General features: G+C 51.0%; 2 protein-coding genes across 3 annotated transcripts in view; both read right to left on the bottom strand.

Moving 5' to 3' along the window:
- Window positions 1-265: 265 nt before the first annotated feature.
- CCIN (calicin) lies at window positions 266-2,566 on the bottom strand. Its single transcript, XM_006743726.2, has one exon. The coding sequence runs from the start codon at window positions 2,467-2,469 to the stop codon at window positions 703-705; it is 1,767 nt and encodes a 588-aa protein (XP_006743789.1). The 5' UTR covers window positions 2,470-2,566; the 3' UTR covers window positions 266-702.
- A 4,533-nt stretch (window positions 2,567-7,099) lies between these two features.
- Window positions 7,100-12,266, bottom strand: part of GLIPR2 (GLI pathogenesis related 2) — a 21,334-nt gene continuing 16,167 nt past the window's right edge. For both annotated transcript variants that reach the window (XM_081803190.1, XM_081803189.1), the window contains one exon: window positions 7,100-8,621. In XM_081803190.1, the coding sequence (XP_081659316.1) occupies window positions 8,555-8,621 (67 nt within the window). In that variant the 3' untranslated portion in view covers window positions 7,100-8,554. The remainder of the gene's footprint in view (window positions 8,622-12,266) is intronic.

The raw sequence follows: 12,266 nt of genomic DNA, 5'->3' as shown, positions 1-12,266 counted from the left end.
CTACTGCATAGGCTTCTTTTTTCTCCCTTTACTGATCTCTCTTTCACTCCCAGTCCCTCAGGCCCTGTATTCCTCGAGAAAGTTCCTGATGTACTTTGCTTACTGAAAACAGTTGTAAGTAACCCCCCAACTTCCCCACAAATAAGACTCAACACACCACAGCTGTGTGGGCAAATACAACAGCCAAGTGACCCTGCCTGCTTGGTTCCGGCTATCCCCCTCCCTGAGCCTTTCCCACATCATTTTCTCCACCCCCACCCCCCAGCCCAGCCCATGAGCCTCCTGTCCCAAACCTGGGATTGGCCCTCCCCTGCCCTCCTGGACAGACTCGAGGGCAGTGAGTGTTGGAGGAGCCTGAGGCTTCATAACTCTAAGCAAACACTTTATCTGTCCATCTAGCAGATGCCGGCGAGAGAACTATAGGGGATAGAATGGGGGCTTTCCAGACACCACCTTGGCCAGTGCCCAGGAGATGCTTCAGTCCCACCCATCAGGGACTCCATTCCAGCATCAGCTTGGATCCCTCCAATGACAGAGTCGCCCTGAATTTCCACCCACTGGGAGCAGCCCTAGCCCAGGATCTCCACTTTCAGGGCCAAACAGACTGGAACACTAAGAAGGAACCAACAGGCCATCTTCCTCTCTCTCTCATTAAATTGTGAATAATAATGCATTTACTTATTCTCCCACTGAAAAAGTTGTTTAAATCCTTTGAAGAATCTTGCAAGGTAGCTTGGCTAGACAGCAGGCAGGACAGTCCAGTGCCTCCGGTGGGGGGGCCAGGGTCTTCCACTCGCCTGTCTTTTGGTCCAACAAGTAGGCGTTTGGGTTGATGGTGTAGTCCTTTGTCTGGACATCGCTGGCTGTGGTGACGCCCCCACATACAAACACTCTGCTGTCTCCAATGGAGCATATAGCATGGGACACATCTAAGGGGCAGTTGTTGGGCAAGAGAGGCACCGAGGTGGTTGTCTTGTTGGCCTTTATCTTCTGCAGGTTGATTTCCACACTCTGCCGGTGGCTGTGTACACAGAGGATGTTGTCCTGCTGGAAAGAGAGCAGGGGCCGGTGGTTGAACTCAATGGGGAAGGTGATACACTGGACCACATCCCCAGTGTTGGTGTCAAAGCAGTCCACCACTCCAACCCGGGAAATATAGCCTTTCACCAAGCACCGCCCCGTGACAATGTACAGATTCCGGTCACCCTTGGTGATCACGGCTGTGCCATCCATAGGGATGCTCATCTTCCCTGCCAGGCACCAGGCCTCCTTGCGCTCATCATAGCGATAGATGTTGGAGACGTACCGCCTTGGAGCAATGCTCCCACCCACTGAGTACACTGTCCCCCCGCAGGTCACCATGGTGTGGAAGACAAGCCCAATCGGCAGGTCTGGCAACTTGGTCCAGGAGTTGTCATCCATGTCATACCGCCAAGCTGTCTTCAGCCCAGAAATCTGCTCAGTGGTACCACCAGAGATGTAGATGTAGCGACCAGCAGAAGTGGCACTAAGTGCTGCCGCCCGATAGGGCATCTCTGACAGCTTCAACCACAGGTTCTCCTGGATGATGTAGGCAAACACTCCATCATTGAACTTGCCATGGGCCTTTTGGCCACCCAGGATGACCACCGAATCAAGCAGGGCCCCTTTCCGCTGGTAGCTCAACAGGCTGGATGGCCTCTCCTGCTTTCGGTCCATGAGGACACTCTCAATCAGGGTTGCATGGGCTGAGCTGTTCTCCATGCTCATCAACTTGTTGCTGGCAAACATCAGTGTCTTGTTGGAGACAGCATTAAGATTGATGTAGTTGAAGAACTTCTTGAAATACTTCTCCCGCTCATCCTTCCGGAAGTACACCCAATTGATGAGTGCGCTGAGAGCCTGGTCCTCATTGAGCACATGCAAGTTTTCATCTCGGAGCAGGCGGCCAAAGATGACAGGTGGACAGCGCATGAAGTGCATACAGCCCTCAGGACTGGCCCAGTAGTGGAAGTTGTCACGAATGCCAGAGTAGGCCAAGTCTGATACCTCTTTGAGCTCAAACAACTCAGCCAAGAAGAGGTAGCGCAAGCAGTTCGCACGGCGGATGGACTTAATCAGGAAGTCGTTACAGTGGATTCGAAGGCGTGGTGTGTTGAAATACTGGGCCCCGCGAAGGAGCTCCTCCACGTTCTGCTCCGAGATCACCACCTTGCCACTGTAGAAGTAGTCCAGGAGCTGGTCCACCGTGGCCGGACTCAGGTAGTTGGGGTCAATGGTGATGAAGAGCTCATCGGTGGTCTTCATGTCATTGCTGGAGATGAGGCTCTTCACCAGTGGGGAGACAGCAGCCAGCACGTTGCGATGTGCAAAGAAAACATGGTGGTCCACAGTCAGGGCCATGTCCCAGTACTCTTTGCGTTTCCTCTGTTTGTTCAGGTTCTGCAGCACAAAGCTGTTGTAGTTTTTCTCCGTGAATTCCAATTTCATGGTGCTTCTTGCTGGCTGAGGCAGAAGATCAGCAGCAGGTACTGGAGAACAGACGTTCTCAGGCCTTTGGGATTCAGATTGATGGTTGTTTGCAGAGTAGTTGATCAGGGAGGAGGGGGGCTGGGAGAGAGGGTGATGTCATAGAATGGATGAGGTCATCACAATGCCAGTCCCTGAGGCCTTTCTCAGAGGCACAGGACCTTTCTCCCCTCTGATGGCTCCAACCTGCCAAGGCTAGATACCCTGCCAGGATTTAAAGCCCTGGGCCCAGAGCTCAGGAGAATCTCAGAGATGGGTTGCAGCTCTTACCTGGCGCTTTTAAAACTCAGTTCAAGGCTATTTTTGGAATGTCGGAGCCAGTCTGGGTGGGGGTGGTATAGGAAGGGAAAAGGGGAAAGTGGGGGAAGATAAGATTTTTGGATCTAGAAGGATCCTTACATGTACAGGAGGGAAACAAGCCCAGAGAAGAGAAGGAACTTGCCCAAGATCACACAGCAGGTTGGAATCAGACCAGGCCATGGAAGCCAAGCCTTCTATAACTCAGTACTCTTCATCTTTCCAGGAAGCTCCTAACTACCTAACTCTCCCCAGTCTCTGATTCTCAGGCCTCTAGGTACCTTTCTCTGCCAAGGCTCCTGGCCATCAGAGAAGAATTTCAGGCTCTGTCCTTTGCCTTCTGAACTCTGTAGCCATGGACACCACTCTTCTTTAAAATAGAAGGAGATGGGCGCCTGGGTGGCTCAGTTGGTTAAGCGACTGCCTTTGGCTCAGGTCATGATCCTGGAGTCCCTGAATCGAGTCCCTCAACGGGCTCCCTGCTCCACGGGGAGTCTGCTTCTCCCTCTGACCCTAACCCCTCTCATGTGCTCTCTCTCATTCTCTCTCGCAAATAAATAAATAAAATCTTTAAAAAAATAAAATAGAGGGAGGTGTAGAGGCCACTGGCTGAGTAGGGATAGAGGAGTGAGCCACACACGGGGGGTGGGAGCACCTCTGAAGCCCTGATGATTTCAGTTCCACAGCAAAGTGGGACCTTCTGTCCACATTTTTTTTCTTTCTTTTTTTTTTAAAGATTTTATTTATTTATTTGACAGAGAGAGAGATAGCTAGAGCAGGAACACAAGCAGGGGGAGTGGGAGAGGGAGAAGCAGGCTTCCTGCCAAGCAGGGAGCCCGATGCGGGGCTCGATCCCCGGACACTGGGATCATGACCTGAGCCGAAGGCAGACGCTTAACGACTGAGCCACCCAGGCACCCTGTCCACATTTTCAAATCTGTGGTCATGCAACTTTGGGGGCTGTGGTGGGTCAGCTCTCTCCATCAAACGTCGACTTGGACAAGTGGCTCAGACTCTCTAAACCTCAGTTTCCTCATCTGTGACATGGGAGTAATAGTACCCGCTTCGAAGATTATTAAGAATTTAAATGAGATAATGATGAGAGCGCGTTAAGTAACAATGTTTGGCTTGTAGTAAACGTTCAGTAAATGTTAGCTGCCGTTACTTTATTGATACCATCTTAGTTCACCCAGCGCCGGTGTCCTTGGCTGCTCCCTTTGTACGTAAATGCCTGTTGTGTCGTCTGGTTGGTGTTTGGTGGTGGTGGGGAGTCTGGAATCCCTCGGGAATCCCGCCCCGTTTGGGCGGGCTCCGCCAGCCTCATCCGGCCACGCGGTGGAGCTGGAGAGCCATCTCGGGCTCGCAGGCCCCGGCGGCCGCGCCCCCTGCGCTCGCCCGCCGCAGCCCCTCCCCGCGGGGACAGCAACGCCCGCTCCCAGCCTCCCCGGCCCCCTGGCCGCAGGGCTCCCTCGCGTCCGGCCGCCCGCGGCGACTGGAATGCCCGTGGCAGGGCCTCCCACGTTCACCAAAAAGCCGCCTGTGCCCGCTTTACAGGTGGGGTGCGGAGCCCGGCAGACAAGCCGACTCTGACTCGGGGCGTCACCCCTGGGCCCCCCGCCGGGTGGGGTGCCTGGAGATTCCGCCGCCCCCGCGCGGGCGTGGGCTTCCGGGAGTGCCCGTGCCGAGGAAGGGCTAAGGGTCAGCCGGAGCCCCCACGGAGGGCGGACGGCTTCTGCCGAGAGTGGGAGAGCCCAGGGGCCCCACCCCGGACCAGCCTTGGGGGGCTCCCGGCAAGGGGCTCAACTCGAAGGCCTTTGCGGCGATGGCCACATGGTACCGAGAGGACCTGGGCCCCAAGCGCCACCCCTGACCCTTAGGTCGTCCTTAGCGCCCCTACAAGGAAGAGTGGCGCCTGACGCTTGGGGAATGGGAGCCCGCCTGCTCTTTCCTTCCCTGGCTTAGCCAGGTGATCATTCAGCGTCTCTGTACCTCATTCTTCCATTTCCGACCTGGCTTTTTCTTTGGGGATTTGGCAACTTGAAAACTTCAAAAGCACTTAACGTTTTTTGTTTTTTTAAGATATTATTTATTTATGGGGCGCCTGGGTGGCTCAGTTGGTTAAGCGACTGCCTTCGGCTCAGGTCATGATCCTGGAGTCCCGGATCGAGTCCCGCATCGGGCTCCCTGCTTAGCAGCGAGTCTGCTCCTCCCTCTGACCCTCACCCCTCTCATGCTCTCTCTCTCATTCTTTCTCTCAAATAAATAAATAAAATCTTTCAAAAAAAAAGATATTATTTATTTATTTGACAGAAAGAGACACAGCAAGAGAAGGAACACAAGCAGGGGGAGTGGGAGAGGGAGAAGCAGGCTTCCCGAAGAGGGGCTCGATCCCAGGACCCTGGAACCATGAGCGGAGCCGAAGGCAGACGCCTAACGACTGAGCCACCCAGGCGCCCCAAAGTACTTATGTTTTAATGCTGAATCTGTTCACCTTGATTCCTGAATGGTATAGAGGCCCTCAGTCTCTTGCCAGATCTCTGCACAAAGCTAAGAACTTCTGTTTTCCCCATGAAAAGGCTTAGATTTCAGCCTCTGCACCAGACTAGCTGTGTGGTCTGGGTGGGTTCTTCTCTGTTTTCTCCATGTGAGATTAACTGAGCTCTCAAGGCTTCGCCAGCCCTGATCTCGCGAGGGGTGGCAGCAATTTAGGCACAGGTGAGACCTCTTGGTGTTGATACCAGACACTTTTTCATTCCTATTGGCATCTAGGCCTGCCCTGGCTAGAGGCTGGCCGACCTCACCTCCTGGGGCATTCCAACCAAGAGTAGAGCATGGGTGGGGTCAGGCCTGTTGTTGCATCTGCCCCTTGGCCCCCACGTCCTGGGGCACTTTGGTGGAGTAGGCTGGGCCCCTTTGCTTTTGTTTCAAGCGCCAGACCACCAGGGCAGGAAGGTCTCTCCAGTTGAGAAAGTTGGGCATAGGGGGTGTCATGGACCTGAGAAGGTCCAGTAGACTTAACTCCATGTGCCAGACCTTGTACAGCTGGACAGACTGCAGCCCAGAGTGGGGAAGGGAGCACAACTCTGAGAGCACAGGGCTAGAGCTTGGAGCTGGGGTCCCCGATTCCTTCCTCGGTTCTCTGGCTACAAAGGAGAGCTGGCAGTCTGGCTTGTCCTCTGCTCTAATTGAACTGTGGGAGTTGCTGTCTTTAAGAAATCCATTGAAGAGGGCGCCTGGGTGGCTCAGATGGTTGAGCGTCTGCCTTCGGCTCAGGTCATGACCCCAGGGTCCTAGGATCGAGTCCCTCATCGGGCTCTCTGCTCCTTGGGAGCCTGCTTCTCCCTCTGCCTCTCTCTCTCTCTGTCGCTCATGAATAAATAAATAAAAATCTTTAAAAAAAAAAAAGAAAGAAAGAAATCCATTGAAGAAGTAAAATTAGTGCCCACCTGCTCAGCCAGCTTTGTTGCCTGGCTTTTCTTCAGCCTAGAAAGCTCTTCTGGTCAGCTTTTATCTTTCTCCAGCCAACTGAGGAAACAGATGCCAGCCTCAAGAGCTTGGCTGCATGCCAGTGTCCACCCCCTGGTTGTGTATGTGTATTTCGTGCAAGGTCTCCCCAGGAGCCACCAGGAAGTCCACTGACTCATCATTCAGTCCCTGTTGCTCATGGTGGCTGCCTAGGTGTGGCCTCAGCCCAGTCTTTTTACTCCACCCACCCTCCACTCCCGGCCCAGCTCAGCATTTTTGGCTTAAGAAGACTCCCTCGGGGAGGGGACCCTCATATTCCAACCTTCTGGGGAACATCAGTTGACATATCCTTTTGCTGGGAAGCCCTGAAGACGAGGGGTATGTTTTAACGATACGCGGATTGGGCCCAGAGCTGGAAAGCTCAGAAGCGCCACCTCTTTTGTTCCTCTAACACTGGCTTTCTCACTTCCACTTATTTTCAACTGGCAAGTTGGCTTGCATATAGTTCTGGCTGGCCAGGGCCCTAACTCAGACTCATGGCATCCTAATTTTTTTAGTTCCACTGGCAAACTCCCTGCTCATTTCTTAGCTCAAATTCCTGGTCCGTGGCCAGCCCAGGGATTGGCTGCCCTTGGATCACATGTCCACTTCAGTCCAGTCAGCCGTGTGAGGGTAGGTCACACGGATCAAAACGTAGCTGCCAAAGGGGCGCAAGGTACAGGGGAGAGGTCGGACGTACTGGGAAGCCTGAGTTACCTAAGACAGGAACTGAGAGTTATGATTACCTTAGTCACCAATCAAGAATCGGGCATGAACGACATGGAAGATGTTACACAAAAGAAGAAAACTTTATTGTTGTCTCAGTCACTATCCCTGGGTGAAGTGAAGGGCACAGCACGAGGCTGTGTTCACAGTGCAGCGCAGACCTTCGGGAAGCACGTTCCCTGACTGGCCTGCTCCGACTGACCCTAGGGCGGCAGCCTCCTAACTCCCACCCCGGCCGTCTTAGCGCTTGGACAGGCCATGCTTTCAGGACACCCAGCTGGGCGTCTGGGTCGGTTCCTCCCACGCGGACCACGTGAAATCGTTAGGGGAACTTTGTAGGGTGTGAGGCAAAACAAAGAGGCAAACTGGCGAGTCTAAGCCCCCACGTGGGCTGTCTCCCTGGAACCCTTGGGCCTGTCACACACCCCAGCAGGGAGCAGGGCGCAGCTGCTGCCACGGCTGCCGAACAGGCTGGGGCTCCCACCCTGTGTGCAAGGGCAGGCCAGAGGCCGAGGGCTTCCTCCGGGGGCCCTGGTGAGCTCACACTCACCCCACGCTCGCTGACCTCATCGGTCAGACGCTTGGCCGAGAGCCCGGGCAGCGTGAGGGGCTTCCTCCCCGAACGGGCCCTGGGCCACCTCGCCGAGGTGGGGGAGGGGTGACTTTCAGACCCAGGCCCCAGAAAGCAGGAGGCACATACCGAGCTCTGAGGTGCCAGAGGATTTTAAGAAAAAAGGTGGGAGGAGGGCAAGGGCAGTGGTGGTAGTCGTACTTTGCTATTTAAAGATAGAAAATGCAAGGAAGTGCAACTTTTCTCTCCATTTGTTCTTTGGCATTCCCATCAGAGAATTCCAGGAGGCATGCAGATGACATCATGTCTTACAACTGAGCAATCCCAATCATTCTGTGAAATGCAGTTCCTGCCTGTCCCATGTTTCCAATGGAAGCTGCTCTATATTTACGTGCTTAAAGCTGTTTTATGTTACATGTAAATGAGAGTTTAATAATCTCACATATCTACCAAAAGTAGATTACAATGCATGAAGATCACATAAAATGAACTTCACCTCGAAGCATCACAAACATTTGGAATAGAAAAAGCCCAGGGATGGATGTTATAAGAAATGTACAAAAGAAGTTTGCTTAAAAAAAAAAAAAAAGTTTTAAAATTGATTCTTTCCCCCCCTGCGTCCAAATAATTGTGGTCTAGGGAACCATCAGGGTAAAGGCTTCATAGGCTCATTCCTTTTGATAAGAATAAGTTCATACAGAAGGGTATATCCAAGTGCATGTGCAAGACACACTCACATGCATCACACACACAAGCACATACACCCGCAGGGACAGACACACAGCTGAGTTTTTGTTGTTCTAGGCACTTCGTATCCATGTTAAGTCTGCCACATTCCCATTACATTTAATGAATTACTTCTTTGGAGGCAAGACATTTTCTTCAAAGAAGCCCTGGTTGACGACATTCCCTGCTGGGAAGTATCGGGCCACCACAAAGGAAGACCCGTCACTTGCAGATGCCTTCCCCACTCCCATCTTCTTTGTATTCTTCCACACCATGGCTGTGAAGTGTCCTGGAGGGGAAGAGGCAGGGGGAGAGGGAAACAGGTTAGTTAGCAGAAGCTGGAGGAGGATGTTTCCAAGGATCCTCGAACCCCTGCACCGTCTTGTCAGGTTTGGGAAGCTTGAGCTTCCCATACACCAGTCAGAGGCAGGAGACATAGAACACTCTGCCTGCCTGAGTTTCTGAGGCATCAGGTCCTCTCGATCAGCCACAAAAGACCCTCCTCACCTCACCGTTTGCTGATGCCCAAAGGTTTCATGGCTTCCCAGAGATCACAGCAAAGCCGAGCGACCCCAACAGTTAGGATGCCACCCACCGGCACCTGCCTCCCCCTTTCCCCCCCCGACTGTATTCTTCAAGGTCACGCATGATCTCCATGTTTCTCCCCAAAGATCACTTTTTGTCTCTCTCTTACTTGACATCTCAGGAACATTTAATAGAGTCGACTCCTTATCTTTTCGAAGTACCCCCTCTTTTGGTTTCCATGATGCTGCCCTCTCTTGGCATTCCCATCTTACTGCCTTTTCCTCCTCTTCCATTTCGCTGGTAAATGTTGGAGGGGCCTGCCCTTCCCAAAGCTCAGTCCTGGGCTTGCTTTTCTTCACTTGCTGTACTCTTTAGGCAATTTCATCTTTCCCTGGCTCCCAAATTTATTTTCCTAGCCCAGATCTCTCCTCTGTGCTCCAGATACAACTACTTACTTGACATTTCTACTTGGATGGCAACCAGGCATGTAACCTATCCAAACCTCACTCTTGATTTTGGTTCCCCCAGAGTTACTGCTCTTCCCACCTTTCATTTCCATTAATGTTCCCTCTATGCACACAACCCTAGGGCTTGGTCTGTATTCCTCCTTCTCCCTCATTTCCCCCTCAACAACCCATCATTCAATCCTGGAGACTCTAACTCCAAAATAGATCTTAAGTCCATCCACTCCCCAAACTTGGGTTCCAACCACAAACTTTCTCACTCGGACCACTGTAATGGCCCTCGACCGGTTCCCCAGCATCCACCTTTGCCTCCTTCAATTCACTTTCTCTAAAGGAGCCAGAGTAATCATTTTTAGACATAAGTCATATCTGTTTTCTTTCCCACTTAAAAACCCTTCAATTGCTTCCAGTTGCACCTCAGATGAAAGCGAATGCTCTGGCCCAATGGCCTCCTTTCCATTCCTTGAACATGTCTGGCTATTTCCCACCATGGAACCCTTGCACACATTGGCCACTGTGTGGAATGCTCTCCCGATGACCAACATCTTCCTATCCCTTAGGCCTCAGCCTGAATGTCACCTGTGCAGAGAAGTCTTTCACAATCACTTATTTCCTGAACACCTCCCTCCCAAGATCATCTTATCGTACCCTGTTCTACCCCTCATAGCATTCTTACCATTTGCAATGTTACATGCATTTGATTTCTTGTTCATTTGCTTGGCTCCTTCACTAGGCTATGAGACTCACAGAGGCAGGAACCAAACTGCTTTGCTCACCAAATTATACTCAGTACCCTGGCAAAGCCTGGCACCGGAAAAGTGTAAAATAAGACTTTGTTGCATGAATGAGTGGAATGAATGAGGGAATGAATGAAAAGGTATACAGAAGAACCATCTTGGGCTTGGGTTCTACCCTCACTGCAAGTGCAGGCCTTCTACATTTTGCGCTCTTTGAGACATTGACAAGTTAGAGCCTCCTTCAATTCCCTCTGCTCTGAGCCAAACAGTCCAGTTCCTTCTCAAGCTACTACCTGACCCTCCACACACTTCTGTGGTTTGCTAAGCTTCTCAGCATCAGTGTCCCGCTGCTGAGGCTGCCCTCCCCTCACTCACTGCTTCTTTCAAACTTTTAATATAGCTTAGCTTCCAACTCCCCTTCCCCTTGGGGGTCAAAGAGTTGCTGTAATGTACTCTTTGCTCAATGACCATAAATTCTTCGTCTCCAAGGAGTAGAAGGTGGAAGCTGATCCTTCCCACCTTTACTGTTAAGGACTTACAGAGATCCTTTGACAGGTCAATATTGACTTCTGTAGCACAGAATGGCATTCATTTGCTCAAACAACACTGAAGAGATTACGCTTCCTCCTTGAGGGGTGGGGACCACAGCCATCTTATTTTATTTTTTTAAGATTTTATTTATTTACTTGAGAGAAAGTGAGAGCAAGAGAGAGAGCACAGAGGGAGAGGGAGAAGCAGATGTCCCGCTGAGCAGACAGCCTGATTGCAGGGCTCGTTATCAGGACCCCAAGATCAGGACCGGAGCTGAAGGCAGACGCTTAATCGAATGAGACACCCAGGTGCCCCCGACACCTGTCTTATTGACCACAATATCCCCAGTGTTTAGCACTGAGCTTGGCACATAGGAGATGCTCAACAAATATCAGATGAAGAATGAAAGAGACAGAGGGAAGGAGGAAAACTGAATCAGAAGTGGCTAAGTATCCCATAGGGTAAGAAAGAAAGAGGGTAACCATTTTACACCCATTTGGGTGGATTTTTTTTTTTTTTTTTAAAGAAGAAAATAACAAGTGTTGGTGAGGCTGTGCAGAAATTGAAACACTTGTGCGCTGCTGGTGGGAATGTGAAATGGCGCAGCCACTGTGGAAGACAGTATGGTGGTTCCTTAAAAAATGAAATACAGAATTACCATCTGATCCAGTAATTCCACTTCGAGGTATAAGCCCAAAAGAACTGAAAGCAGGGACTCAGATATTTGCACACCAATGTTTATAGCAGCATTATTTACAATAGCTAAAAGGGGAAAAAAACCCAAATGTCCACCAATGGATGAATGGAGAAACAAAATGTTATATATACACATACAATATTATTCAGCCTTAAAAAGGATGAAATTCTGATACATTCTACCTTGAGGACATTATGCTAAGGGAAATAAACCAGACACAAGAGGACAAATATTATATGACTCCACTTATATTAGATACCTAGAATCACAAACTCATAGAGACAGAAAGTAGAATAGTGGTCACCAGAGCTTAGGGGTGGGGAGGGAGAGAGGGACGGATGGGGGTTATTGTTTAATGGGTTCAATTTGAGATGGCTGAAAAGTTCTGGAGATGGATAGGGAAGTGGTTGTACAATGATGTGAATGTACTTAATCTCACTGAACTGTGTTCTTAAAATGATTAATTTTTTAAAAGATTTTATTTATTTATTCACGAGAGACAGAGAGAGAGGCAGAGGGAGAAGAAGGCTCCCCGTAGAGCAGGGAGACTGATGTGGGGCTCGTCCCTAAAAATGGTTAATTTTGGGCGCCTCGGTGGCTCAGTCGTTAAGCGTCTGCCTTCGGCTCAGGTCATGATCCCAGAGTCCTGGGATCGAGCCTCGCGTCGGGCTCCCTGCTCAGCGGGAAGCCTGCTTCTCCCTCTCCCACTCCCCCTGCTTGTGTTCCTGCTCTCACTATCTCTCTCTCTGTCAAATAAATAAATAAAAATCTTTAAAAAAAAAAGGTTAATTTTATGGTAAATATGTTTTACCAGAAAACGAAAGAAGAAAGGAAGGAAGGAAGGAAGGAAGGAAGGAAGGAGGCACCTGAGTGGCTCAGTCGGTTAAGCGTCTGCCTTCCCCTCAGGTCATGATCCCAGGGTCCTGGGATGGAGCCCCACATTGGGCTCCTTGCTCTGCAGGGAGCCTGCTTCTCCCTCT

The sequence above is a fragment of the Leptonychotes weddellii genome, chromosome 14 (genome assembly GCF_054177405.1).
Source record: "Leptonychotes weddellii isolate Sample4059 chromosome 14, ASM5417740v2, whole genome shotgun sequence".
Taxonomy (NCBI): domain Eukaryota; kingdom Metazoa; phylum Chordata; class Mammalia; order Carnivora; family Phocidae; genus Leptonychotes; species Leptonychotes weddellii.
This window is presented reverse-complemented; position numbering and strand designations above follow the sequence as displayed.